The 13648-nt window shown below is 35.1% G+C and overlaps 2 protein-coding genes across 3 annotated transcripts in view; one reads left to right on the forward strand and one right to left on the reverse strand.

The window, feature by feature from the left end:
* Positions 1 to 1054, reverse strand: part of LOC109849455 (mitochondrial substrate carrier family protein C-like) — a 33716-nt gene extending 32662 nt beyond the window's left edge. For both annotated transcript variants that reach the window (XM_020419287.1, XM_020419286.1), the window contains exon 1: positions 559 to 1054. In XM_020419287.1, coding sequence (XP_020274876.1) covers positions 559 to 955 — 397 coding nt within the window. In that variant the 5' untranslated portion in view covers positions 956 to 1054. The remainder of the gene's footprint in view (positions 1 to 558) is intronic.
* Positions 9105 to 11456, forward strand: LOC109850667 (probable beta-1,4-xylosyltransferase IRX9). The gene is made up of 3 exons (XM_020420724.1): positions 9105 to 9766; positions 10389 to 10674; positions 11129 to 11456. Exons 1-3 carry the CDS (start codon positions 9123 to 9125, stop codon positions 11282 to 11284), a joined length of 1086 nt encoding a protein of 361 aa, XP_020276313.1. The 5' UTR covers positions 9105 to 9122; the 3' UTR covers positions 11285 to 11456.

The raw sequence follows: 13648 nt of genomic DNA on the forward strand, positions 1-13648 counted from the left end.
TGGAAGGACGAAGCACATTCAGCTTCGACATCACTTCATGCGACATACAAAGATACAAGATGAATGATAAATATTATCAAGCTAAACTCTTTCATGATTCAAGAAGCTCCTATTCTCCAATAAAAAACAAAACCCTCAAAGATCACGGTAGCATTGTGATGTTTAGCCAATGTATTAATCTAAGAGATACAAGTCAAATCCTAACCAAGGTTATGGCAATGGTTAACAATTCTTAATGGCACTGCTAATAAACATTGTGTTAAATTTTTGGACATAGTGATGACATCTCCGTAAGACATAATATCTCCAAGGAAGTTTTTTTGAGAAAAATAAGTTGTTTGATGAGATGCGAAGGACTTAACAACATCCAGTTAAGGGGTAACTGCTTGCCAACATTTTCGATGAATTCTAACCTCAAGAGGCTCTTAACTAATTCTTAATAGTAATTCCAAGTAGTAACAATAATGCTTATTGCTAGAATATTCAGTTTTCATGAAGTAACAAAAAATTTAAAAGGTGGTAAATTAAATAATTTATCAAAGTCACATTTAATTATACCTTCATTTTGTGTGCACTGTAAAAACTCCCGAACTGAGAATTGCTTCTCTTTATCAGACAATTGAGGCACAAGCTCAATCAACTCCTCCATTGAAGCAGCATTCAACGATTCGGAGCTCGAACGAGGCCCTCCAATTCTTGCGAACCCCAAATTCGATAAAAACCCACCGATTTCTTCCCTCTCCATAACGATTCCCCCGCTAATCCTCCTTCGATCTTGATCCAACATTACAAGATTCTGTATCAATCCATCTAGGGCACTGGATATGAATGAATCCAATGAAAAGTCTTCTCCTTTCTTCGAAAATGGCTTCTTGTTGGGTGATTTGTCGAATTTGGAGAGGAATTTGAGAGGATTTTGAAAGAAAGATTCGAGGGGACTTGGGAGTGAAGCCATAGCTCGAGCTTAGATTATGGAAAATTAGGGTTTGGAACTGTGATCTGCAGTGAGTCATGGAGAGAGTGAAAGAATCAGCTGCAGTCTTCTTTTTTAACAATTTTTCCCCGATATTTCGAATAACAAATGAACTCTACATTTAAATCGGCAAAATTAACGGATTAGTTTGGACAAATTTTCAAAACCAATCTGTTTGTCAAACAAAAAAATTTAAAAAGACGCGTTTCAAACTTAATTTCAAAAATTAATCCAGTTGGGCTGAAACACGGTCGGTTTTTAGAAAAAAATTCCCAAACTTTACGGGAGTTGAAGTTCCCTAAAGTTTTGTTATATAAAAAACTTCACGGGATTTTAACTCCTGTGAAGTTTGGGAACTTTTTTTTTCAAAAACCGACACAGTTTCAGCCAACTATGTATGTTTTTGAAATTAAGTTTAAAATGAGTCCTTTTTGGGGAATAAAATTCAAAACAGATCGGTTTTGAAAATTTGTCTGGATTATTTATTTTGTTGACCTAATATACTTATAAAAAAAATTAGCGAGTTTAGTTACGTGACCACTCACGTGCGGACTTCCAGCATGGAAGGTAATTGGGCTCAGATCTATGATTCAAATGGTTATTTTTTTCCCTTCAAATTATGACTCAAAAGAGATTATTCAAATTGGGGTTATTTTCTTCCTCCTAGGTTAAATTAGATTAGAGCAACTAAAATCTAGATTTAGGAGAGCTTAATATTTAAGAACCTATCTTTAATTTCAGATGCTCTAATCATTTTAATACTAGGAGGAAGAAGAAATCTCCAAAATTGGATCCTAACTCTTTTAAGCCCTAATTTGAAAAAGGACCCCTTTTCAGCTTATAAATCTAAGCCCAACTACCTTCCACATTGGAAGACACGTAGGATGCATCGTGTTCACGTGACTGAACTCGCAAGAATTCTGGTTCTAGCAAAAAAAAAATAGAGGTATTTGTCACCGGCTTACACAAAACATATTATATCATCGTCAGAATAAGAAAATATACCTAGTTGGTACATAAGATCAACAAAATAAACCACTCTGATAATTTTGCCCATTTAAATCAGTTGACTTCACGTGATTTATGGACTTCTATAATGGGAGGTGAACTCTTGTCAACTTAAGTGAATGTCCACCAAACTTTTTAGCCACTCATTTATATATATTAAAAACATCTTCATATGTTTAATAGATCTCTAGGGAACATCAATGACTAAAAAGTTTGGTGGATAACTTTTTGTTATCCACTTAAATTGACATAAGTTTTTCTCTCTATAATGGACCTATATTTAACGTATGGTCATTATTATTGGGCCTAATTACATAAACCAGATCATAATTAAGGAGTCTGCGTAATCCATCAGAGATTAGAATGTCTTTGTTTTTTCTAATATCGAGGGTACTGTATTATAAAAGAGTCCCGACTCATTCTTTAAGAATGTGTTTCTTTTTCTATTTAATCCCCCCAAAAAGGATTACTGTAAAGTGTAAACCCACCTCGCACTCACCTTTATAATTCAGATACTATTCACGTACACGGATTAAGATTTTTTTTGACGAAAATGTTATTATGTTTTTAATTGTGTCGAGTTGTTTATGCCATTTTTCCCACTGGTTTATTACTTTCATAGTTTTTTTGAGCTTTGCTACATTAACCCAAAATATGGGATCAATAATGGGGACAAGTGAGATGTCCCCCTCCTATTGGATAATGAGTTGGTCATCATTAATGATGGCTAACTCATTATCCAATAGGAAGAGACACCTCACTTGTCCCCTCTATTGGTCCCATATTTAGGTCCTTGAGGAATTTTTTTTTTTTTTATTTTTGCCGCTTTGCCTTCCACGGGCTATTTTCTAGCCACTTTTCTTCCTAGGACTATTCTCTTCGCCATTTTTGTTATTTTAAAGGAGGTAAGGTGATGAATTTATCTAATGTTCGCGTGAATGATTTCATCTGAATAAATGTCAGAGCAAGTCAATTTTAAATTCTTAAGTTTTGTGAACAATTTGATATTTTGTTGGAAGAATGACATCTTTAAATAGTTTGGTTCTATGATTGCTGTTATAGTCTTTTTTTTTTAAGAGAGAAAAACAAGGGATATACCATGTTCATTGATAAAAAGTATCTTTACAAAATAAGGATACGAACTATATCCACTAAAAATTGGTAGATAGAAAACTTAATTTCTCAAAACTAGTGATGTATAACATTCTTCTCCAAAATATCCATGAAGGTGAAGAGAGGTCATTGACGTCATTCACCGTTGACATGGATATAAAAGAGAACCAAAACCGGACATACATATAGTATAAAGAAATTAAATTTTCTCTAAACCAATTATAAACCGAAAAAAACAAACTACAAAAATAATATGTACATATATCACCAAAGACTAACTGGTGATGTTAACCACTGCTCTCTGGGATTGGTTTGTCTTCTAAAGCTTCTGCTAACTTGAGAGCATCCTTCTTTCTTCCAGATCCTGAGATGTGTTGGTCTTCGTGAACGATCCTGGCTTTGTTATCCTATTTGTCTCTACGGGCTTCTTTGCTTCGAACTCCATCTTCTTCGCCTCCAGTCTTCTCTGCTGTTATAGTCATTCTAGTGCTGAAAAGTAATCTCCAATCAATGGCAGACAAGTATCTCATTTTATGCGTAATCGAGTCAGCACTTCAAGATAACCAAAAGCCCAATTCGGTTGACTCGACACGTCGACATCTTGCGATGACGACTCGAAAGGCGTTACGTGTTGACCCCTGGCTAAGGTGACTGCTTAATCACCCCACTCAACCGACTAATCGGCCAACATCTTGCGAAGACGACTCAAAATGTGGTACTTCTCGATCATCGGACAAGTAAAAATGCAACAAAATATCTTGAGCCTCAAGCCCCCTCTCGCTTACTGACAACTGATCACATTGTAATAATATCATTAAATACATTATAAGCGTCATCATTCCTCTGCCCCCAATAGTTGTTATGACACATCGGATCACATCGGCACCGCACACCCCCAATCACTTTGCATTAAATATCAAATTGACCTCTCCTTCACTTATCGTCCGACACATGTAAAGCAGAGGCTGACGTGGCTGTAGGGTCTGATTTTGCTTATGTATACCAAGTGTAGGATCGTGACCCTTAAGAATAGAGTACGCTCTTATAAAAATCTGCGGAAGCTTTACACTTAAACACTAGAGTATGGGTTTGCAAAGTAGATTATAAATTGTAAAGAAAGAATGGCAATCTTAGAAAATAAACATCACAAACACAAGCATGTATACTGGTTCCACCTCCCCGGTGTACATCCAGTCCCCAAGAAAATCCCGCTTGAGAGTTTCCACTATGATTTTGAAACCTTACAAAATCAAAATCAAACCTGACCAATTTGCAAGACCATGTAAATTGCAAACCTAATTGATAAGACCATGCCAATCGTCACACCGATCTCTAGACCAAGAGATCAACCCCTCTCATAAACCGAGAGAACCTTTCTTTGAAGCAATGTACAATTCCAATCCTATAAGCCTTGATATGGATGTGAATGTATAACAGTGGCTTATCAATCTTTTTAACTCTCTGAATATTGTCTAAACAAGCTTTAAGAATGATAGGAACAAAGGCAATATCAGAAACTCTCTTTTATAGAAAAACAGATTGAAAAACTAAAAGTTTAGAGAGTTAATTTGCATAATATGTGAATCTTATAAGTGCAAAACTTGGTTATTGTTTTCTGATGTTTAAACCTATTTATAGCCTCAGAAATGACATAATTTTAAACCTAATTAACGTCCACAAAACGACTATAAACAGTCACTTATTTAAAACCTGAAATCTGAAAAAACTACATCTGTAGTCGACTACAAGTCATAGTAGTCGACTACACTGAGTCTAAACAGACTCTGTGAAGTCAGAAAATTGCTTAGTAGTCGACTACAAGGCATAGTAGTCGACTACACTGTAAACTCAGATTTTGAAATTTTTCTTTTTAGTATTTTAACTGTAACTTTCTCATCCGATATCAGAATGAGGTGATTTAAGATTTGTTGGAAAGATATTGAAGAGACCTACAACTTTGATCTTTTGAGTTTTTCCAGATTCTAATTGTTAAGGGGTATAAATAAAATGTTTTAAGACTCACTCAATATCTATAAACTCTAATGGCTAACATAGGAGATTTCTATTGTTAACCACACTAAGTATATGTTAGTGTGTTCTAACACTATGTATGTGTATATGTGTGAGTGATCAAGGCTTGTACAAATTTCTAAGTAAAGAAAATATAAAATTATATTTTGACAATAAAGTATATCTTCTTCTTTGCTTCATTTTGCCTTGAACTCATCTATGTCTTGAGTATCTCTTTGAATATAATTGTTGATATAGCTCTGATACTGCAAAACAAATGTTAGCACATAATACACACAACACATAATATTTGTTATTATCAAAATAAACTAATCTTGGGGTCAAGATTCCTTACAGTGGCCGCCATCCTATACTTGGTCAAAGTTACCATTTTACCCTTCTACTACCACTATAAATATGGATACTATTTTTAATAATATGATAAGATCTTTACCTCTACACATTGTGCTTAAGAACTACTGCAGTTCATTTTACTTCTCTACTCAAGTAAATCTCTGACTTGGACATAAGAGGAATAACCGGAGAACCCAACCGCACCATATTACAATTTTCTGCTTGTGCAGTGAAGAACAACCTACTCCAGAACCGGACATTCGAAGGGTTAGAGGACATCTGTCAACTTAATCACTTCTTTCATTTGACTACAGCCATCAACAATTGCTTTTTGTTAAATGAATAAGGTTATTTATTTAATCATGATGGGCATCGAGTGGTTTGTTTATTTTTCTTAAATCATATCTAAATTTTGAATTTTTTATATTACACAGACGCATTATACGATATTAGTTGATTTTGTATGCAAAAAGTGTGAATTTGGTTATGATATTAGTCTAAACAGTCATACTCTCCCTAAAAATAAACAATAACCTAAACTATTTTAATTTAGTCCAAATATTAATCCATATGAAAACAAACATTACATCAGGCTAAAATAGTCACATGATAATGTAATAGGAGGACTATAGTTCAGAGGTTACAGTACCCCCTAATCCTAGGATAAAAAACAAACGTGGTTGAACCACCTTTTCCCCCTCTTTTTGGGTGCGTGAACGAATGAAAAATGATCTAGATTTCAAAGTTACTCATCAACAGATTGGTTTACACTTTGAATATTAATTACTTTGTTTTATTGAAATAATAAAGCGAGTATTCTTATGGATAAAATGATTAACTCCTCCTTAAAAGTATTGTCGAACCTTCAAGTTGCACCTTAAAGTATCAATTTGTCCATTTCTCCCTCCATACCATGTTTGCTTGCTCATACGTAGATCTAGATTTTAAAATTTTCAAACAATCTCCTAAAAAGTTTGAATTTTTATAGAAAACACGTTGAAACAAACTCAAAAATCACAAAAAAAAAATACCTTGAAATTTTCAAAAAACATTGACCTAAATAGCCCCATGAATATCTGAATTTACAAATGACTAAAAATTCAAAATTTGCAAAAAGAACTCAAAATTTGAAATTACAAAAATCACTGTGAATTAGAAATTTACAAGTAGTCCTCCAGAAATTAGAAAATTATAAATGGGTCTAGAAAATTCTTAAATTTGCAAAAAAGACCCTTAATTTTTTTTAAAAGTATCTAAAAATTACAAACGGCCTCCTGAAAATCCAAAAAAGGGGAATGTTTGTAATTTTCAAATATTTTTTCAAGATTTTTGCAATTTCTAAAAGTTCCTATGTGTTTTTTGTAAATTTTAATTTTTCAGTGTCTTTTGCAGTTTTTCTCATAGGGTTGTTTATGATTTTTAAATTTTTTTTTTTGTAAGTTCAATATTTTAGGGTGTTTTTTATAAGTATTTGAGGTGTTTTTATAATTTCTAATTTTTTAGACTATCATTTGTACTTTAATTTTTTTTAGAATTTTGTGAATTTCGGTAACCCCCTCCCGCCCCCAAAGAAAAAAGATATGAAACATCGTCATCCATTAAGTATTTGACGGTGGTTACACAAAAATACCATATTGGGCAAGCAAAAAATTAATAGTATAAGGGGAAAAGGGCAAAATGATACTTTAGAGAGTAAGTTGTAAGTTCAACAATACCTTATTAAGGAGTAAGTCATATTGTTCTATTCTTATCTCATAATGTTTTTCAAGGTAAAATATATTGATGCTGTGTAGTTTTATCTTGCCATGGAACTTTTCCTTTTTAAAATACGAAATTAACTTCAAGCATGGGGTATGCAATTCCAACTTTGTATTCATGCTTTCCAAACATTATATGTTTTTTATGTTAGAAGTGTCATTTTTACTTTTCATCAATTCTCAGTTAACGTGGGAGTTGCTTTTCCTAATGATTTATCAAGAAATTAATATTCCCACTTAAGTGAGAATAAAAATACTAAAATAAATTTTAGACATACCCTTCTTAAAAATATTCTCACATAGTTTTCTAATCGTACCCAAACATGAGAATGATAATAAGCATTACATTCCCATATCAATTACATTTCATTTCCACATTCATTCTATTTTTACTTAACTTCATTCTTGTGTACCGATCGAGGCGTCTCTTAAATTCTCATCAAGGTAGGGCAATGTAGCATATTACTTGAGCTAGTATTTATGTTGCGCACAACCTATTGAAGATTTGCTTAAACGCACATATCGTCTGTTCGGCTCGTTTGAATATAGGTATTGGCACCATCCATCAATCCTTATTGCCCTTGGACAGGTTATAGACTCGTGCTACTAAGCTCGGCAATTATTACAGAACTTATGTTTCAAATGGTCTGTTTAGCAAAATCGACCTTTTTTTGGCATGTTGGCCAAAAAAAAGGTCTATGTTGTTAAATATTTAGCAAAACGGTCTGTTTTGCTAAATATTTAGCAAAAAGGGTCTATTTTGCAAATTTTTCCTTGATTATATGGTGTTATTAATTCATCTTATTATTCAGTAAGAATAGCCAAAGCTCAACGTATGTTATACGAATTTGTGTGGTTACCTCAACTATTTTTATTATTGAACCTGTTTTCTATAGGAAGAAACTTAGCTGAAGAGTAGTAATACGTTTTGGTTGTTTTAAATTTTAAAATGAAACAAAAAAGATAAAGGAAACAGAAAAAAAAAGGTTTCAAAACGGTTGAATGAATCTTTATATTGTTAATAAAAATATTAATGATCGTATTAACCAATGTGACTCAAGAAAAAGGTCCAACTTTCTGTCATTTTAATCATAATGGTTAGACTGCTCAAGTCAATAGTAGACTTTTTAGGTAGCACCCTCCCCTTCATATAAAATTCAACCACATGCCACTCATCTTTAGGTGGTAAGTTGCAATCCCAACCAACAACTATTTGGCTGTCTCCTCTCAAGCGTTCCTTTTACTTCAAGAAAAGACTTTGCCTCCCACAAAAATGAGAAAGGGTTATCTTTCCTATAAACCCAAAGTTCGGCCTCAATTTATTTTTAGATCATCTTACTTTCAAAAAGCAGCCCTTTATTATAAGTTTCAACAGTTTGGTATACAATGCTAGTTCATTATAAGTTGCCATATTTTACATGCGATGCTGCATTTTTGTTGTAACTTTTTATAATTTGTCTTAAGATGTTATATTTTGTTGTTAGTTGTTTGCGTACCAAAATAATGATATACTGTTTACAACTGTTTGTAGAGGGGGGGTTAAGAGTGATAGTGGAAGCGGATAGATTTGAAGAATAAATGTTGGTGCAATTTGGGTTTATATGAAGGGGAAAAAAGCAAAAGAAAAACACCCAACACCATCAAAACCTAATTACACTTAATTATCCTCACCTAATGATTAGTTGATAGAAAAGCCCAAGATAGAAAGAACCGTTGCGATCCCGCCTTTTTAAAAACAATCCGTGTTCACCTTCACTTAACAACTCACCATCCAAAAATATATATATATAACCTCTCTCCTCTTCCCCCCCCCCCCCCCCCCACTCCCCCCCCCCCCCCCCCCCCACCACTTCATTGCCTATTTCCTCTAGAGCAGCAAGAAGCAACAGCCAGAGCATGCGGCCTCCATGAGCAGATCAAGGAAGAGGATTCAGCTATGGAAGAAAGCAGCCATCCACTTCTCCCTCTGCTTCGTCATGGGCTTTTTCTCGGGCTTCGCTCCAACGAGCACAGCCTCAATCTTCTCAGGCCAAGCCAACCCGTATCGGTCCACCAAAAACCTCGGCATCTCAGCCCAGCTCGCTCCTCAGCCCCTCCAAAATCCCAGCGAAAATAACCGTAGCTTAATGTCGTCTGAAGTCGCAGAGAACCCAGCAAATTCAAGCGCTACTCACCGCAGTACTGCTGATGAATTGAGCCCCCGAAATCTTCTGATTGTCATAACGACGTCTAAGCCCAATGATCGATTTAGCGGGCCGTTCCTGAGGAGACTGGGCAACACTTTGAAATTGGTTTCTTCGCCTTTACTTTGGATAATCGTCGAAGCTAGCAACGAAGCGTCGAATAATGCTGAGTTGCTGAGGACGACGGGGATCATGTATCGGCATCTCACTTATAAGGAAAATTTCACCGACGCGAAGGCTGAGGCTGATCATCAGAGGAACGTTGCGCTCAACCATATTGAGTATCATCGGCTTAACGGGATCGTGCATTTTGCTGAGGTTTCGAATACTTATAATCTTGAGTTCTTCGATGAAATTCGAGAAATTGAGTAAGTATTTTGTCTTCCCTGCCTCTCTCTCTCAGTAATTGATTAAGATTTTATCTACAATATGTAGCTATTTATCACTCAATACGTACGGGAATTACATGGTGATCAGAGTAATATTCTCCCTTGGGTGTAAAAAGCTAACGAAAAAAATAATGTCGTCACAAAATTAAAAAAAAAAAAGGAAGAATAAGAGATATTCTACACCTTCCTCTCCCTCAAGAATCTCTGTTTCGCATGTGGAGGTGGTGGAATTATTAGCTTGACATTCTGTACCCATGATTGGTACCTTTGAAGAGTTGAGTAATTAATAGTGGGAATATTCATTTGATGCCGCTAACCAACAACATTATTATCAACTGACTCCCAATAGAAATTAATGGTTTGTGTAAACAACTCGACTTTAACAGCTTATGCCATAGACTTATCATTACCAACTCCATCTATATTTCCTTATTCTAGACTTGTTCAACTGATCATAACACGTTTCAAACAACTCAAACCTCGCATCTGCCCCTTTGTTTTATGCAGACTAAGATTGTCGATCTTTCGTATTTGTTTACGGAATATCTCCTTAACTCTTTTTATTTTATTTCTCAAACAATCACTCTGATACCAAATGAAGCACGTTCGGGACATGGCCGATGGCGATGATGTCAGCGAACAGGAGGCGAGTCGTGGTCGAAGGGCCGATGTGTAGGTCATCAAAGGTGGTAGGCTGGCAGTTGAAGGATTTGAGCAACCACACAAGCGATACAAGTAATCCAATTCCTAGTCCGGACGCTAATAATGGCGGCATCGCAGAGAGAAAGCACGCTAGGATTAATATCTCAGGATTTGCCTTTAATAGCTCCATACTGTGGGATCCTGAAAGATGGGGGCGCCCCTCATCGGTTCTTGATACTTCACAGGTAAAATATAATCCACTCGATCTGCATAATCTTTGATTAAAGTTATATTATTAATCATGATCGCCATTGTTCTATTTTCTACGTTTGAGTAGAATCACGGATGATGACATGATGTGAAAGGCATTAAGAAGCTAAAGGATATTGATCGATGTTATTCTTAGACATTAAGCATGGTAGTTAAAACTAATTATTGTCACCAACCAGTCTAATCAACATCTTAATCATCAATATCTGCTTTTCTAAATTAGCAAATAGAGAAGTACCACCAAATATATATCATTAGACACTACGCTTTAGTGGGCTCATGCACCAACTCCCAAAGGAAATGGTGGGAAGTCCACTCACTTATTACATTACAACTTTCTCTTAACCACTGCACTCTCAACTTTTCTCTAATGATCGAATCCTAAACTTGCTTCTTTCTTTTCTTTTTCTTTTTTTTTTTTAAATTCAGGACTCAATCAAGTTTGTCCAAGAGGTGGTCCTAGAGGATGAGAGCAAGTTGAAGGCTATACCCTCTGACTGTTCTAAGATCATGCTGTGGCATCTTCATATACCAAGGACCCTGACTACTTCACCAAGTAGCTCTCAATCCAAAAACAGAAGGTAGAGAGAGAGAGGAAGAGAAAAGAGAAATAGTACAAACCAATGAAAGGTTGTATAGAGAGAGAGAGAAAGAGATTGCTTTTGGTGTTATTATCATCCATATTTTTTTGTTCTTTTTTTTTTTGGAACATTAGTCATCACCCCAATACTATTCATGTGTTCGTGGCATTTTACTACTTAGTTGTAGCCTGTACTTTGCAAATGGATAAGGGGGTCACTCACCAACAATGATTTATACAGAGAATTTTTTAAAGTGGGGCTTTTACAAGGGACTCAAAAATTAATATATAGACGCAACTATATTGATAAATAGAGACAGGGAAAACATTCCGTATATGTTAGTATATACGCAACTATATTGTTAGATAGAGATAGGGAAAGGGAAAATTTGCAAAATAGTCCGTTTTTGCTAATTATTTAGCAAAATAGACCGTTTTGCTAAATAATTAGTAAAATAGACCTCTTTTGAAAAAAAAGAGGTCGATTTTGAAAAACAAGGCTCAGAAAACATACGAGACTACTAGTCTCGTATGTTTAGAGCCAACTTAATCACGGGTTAGTGACCCAGAAAACATACGGGACTAGTAGTCCCGTATGTTTTCTGAGTTCATCTCAATGTTTTTATGAAATTTTCTGAGTTCACTAATCCGTGATTAAAACATACGGGACTACTAGTCCCGTATGTTTTCTGAGCTGTTTTGCAAAATAGACCTCTTTTTGGCTTGTTGGCAAAAAAGAATTCTATTTTGCTAATTATTTAGCAAAACGGTCTATGTTGCTAAATAATTAGCAAAAACGGACTATTTTACAAATTTTCCCATAGGGAAAACATTTCGTATATGTTAGTATAGACGCAACTATATCTATATATAGATAGCAGTGATACGTACGTGTTCGCCGTATATGTCAATTATCAAGGACCACTATTAAATTTGTTTTTCTCCACCCATTGAGTGAGGATGATGGAGAAAGCTAGGAGTGCCCACGCACGTTAAAGGTTTTAGAATTTGGATCCATTTTTGTGTCTCTCTAGTTCTCTAAAATTTTTGGAGCATCGCGTGTGAGGAAGTGCAAATCCTTGGGGGGCAGGGCAAATCCAAGTTAGTTTAAGTGGCAATTTTATAGTTTGGTAGTACAAGCTTGTCACTAGTTGCAGTCTCTAGAGATATGTGGCTTCAATATAAAGCATTATCTAAGTTTAGTATCAACTCGTTCTACTTCACCCCACCAAAAAAAACAAAAAAAAAAGGATAATTAGAGCTGAAGTTACAGACAACGCTTGAAATGGTTACGGACTACACTTTGAAGTCCGAAGTAACGTCGACCGACTGTTACAGACTGAATTTTTTATTTATTTGTTTATTTATTTTTTCATTCTCTCGTTTTCAATGAATGGGGGGGGGCAGAGTTTAGGTTTTATTTTATTTTTAATGGGCCAGCTTGAGCTGCTGATATCATTAGTAACCCAAACTGCACTTGCCAGGGCCTTGTTTTTGGGGCCTGCATACTGTGGGCCCTTAACGAACAGGCCATGACATCCAATCCGAATCCTTGTAAACTTTTTTGTTTTTTCATTTTTCTTTTTGGAAAATGGGGTTTAATACCTAATATATTGCAAACTTAAAGCAGAGAATGACAAAACAGATCAACTCAAAGTTATATAATTCAAATTATCTATTAATTACGTTTACTTATTAATATTTTCTACTGTGAGTCTATACTAAGGCGCGCATGTAACTTCCTCCTAACTCGTCATACTTCATATTAGACTTTATTCGCAGCGAAATTATACTTATTATCATCATTACTTTCATGGTGTTTGATGATTGTTGTAACTTATACTACAAAGTTGTCGAGTCTTGCAAAATATAATGTAGTTTGTTGCATTTAGTTCTTTATATTTGACAGGTAGTCCCTCAACTCCTCAGTATTTTTATGAGTGTAACCTAGCTGGCGAATGGAATCTACACGCAAATGCTAATATAAGTAATCAAATGTGAGTTTGTTGCATTTAGTTCTTTATATTATATAGACAGGTACGTAGTCCCTCACTCCTCGGTGCCCTTTGAAAAATAGACAATTAAGTACTACATATATTGCTTCCAGAGATTGCAGATTGCTACACTTTTTTTATCAATTTGTGATCGACCTTTTGTTCACAATTAATCAATTATTTTATGATCAAGATAATGTGAAAACGGCGAAGGAATTGAGAAGGGAATTGAGAAAAACGTGAAGAATAAAGGAATTGAGAAAAACATGAAGAATAAGCAAAATAGGCTCCATCACACCCTGGTGTGGTGTCTGCCATGGGTGTGGCAGAATCTGCCCTGTCTGCTATGGATGTGGTGTCTGCCATACCCTGGTG

The sequence above is a fragment of the Asparagus officinalis genome, chromosome 7 (assembly GCF_001876935.1).
Source record: "Asparagus officinalis chromosome 7, Aspof.V1, whole genome shotgun sequence".
Lineage (NCBI taxonomy): Eukaryota > Viridiplantae > Streptophyta > Magnoliopsida > Asparagales > Asparagaceae > Asparagus > Asparagus officinalis.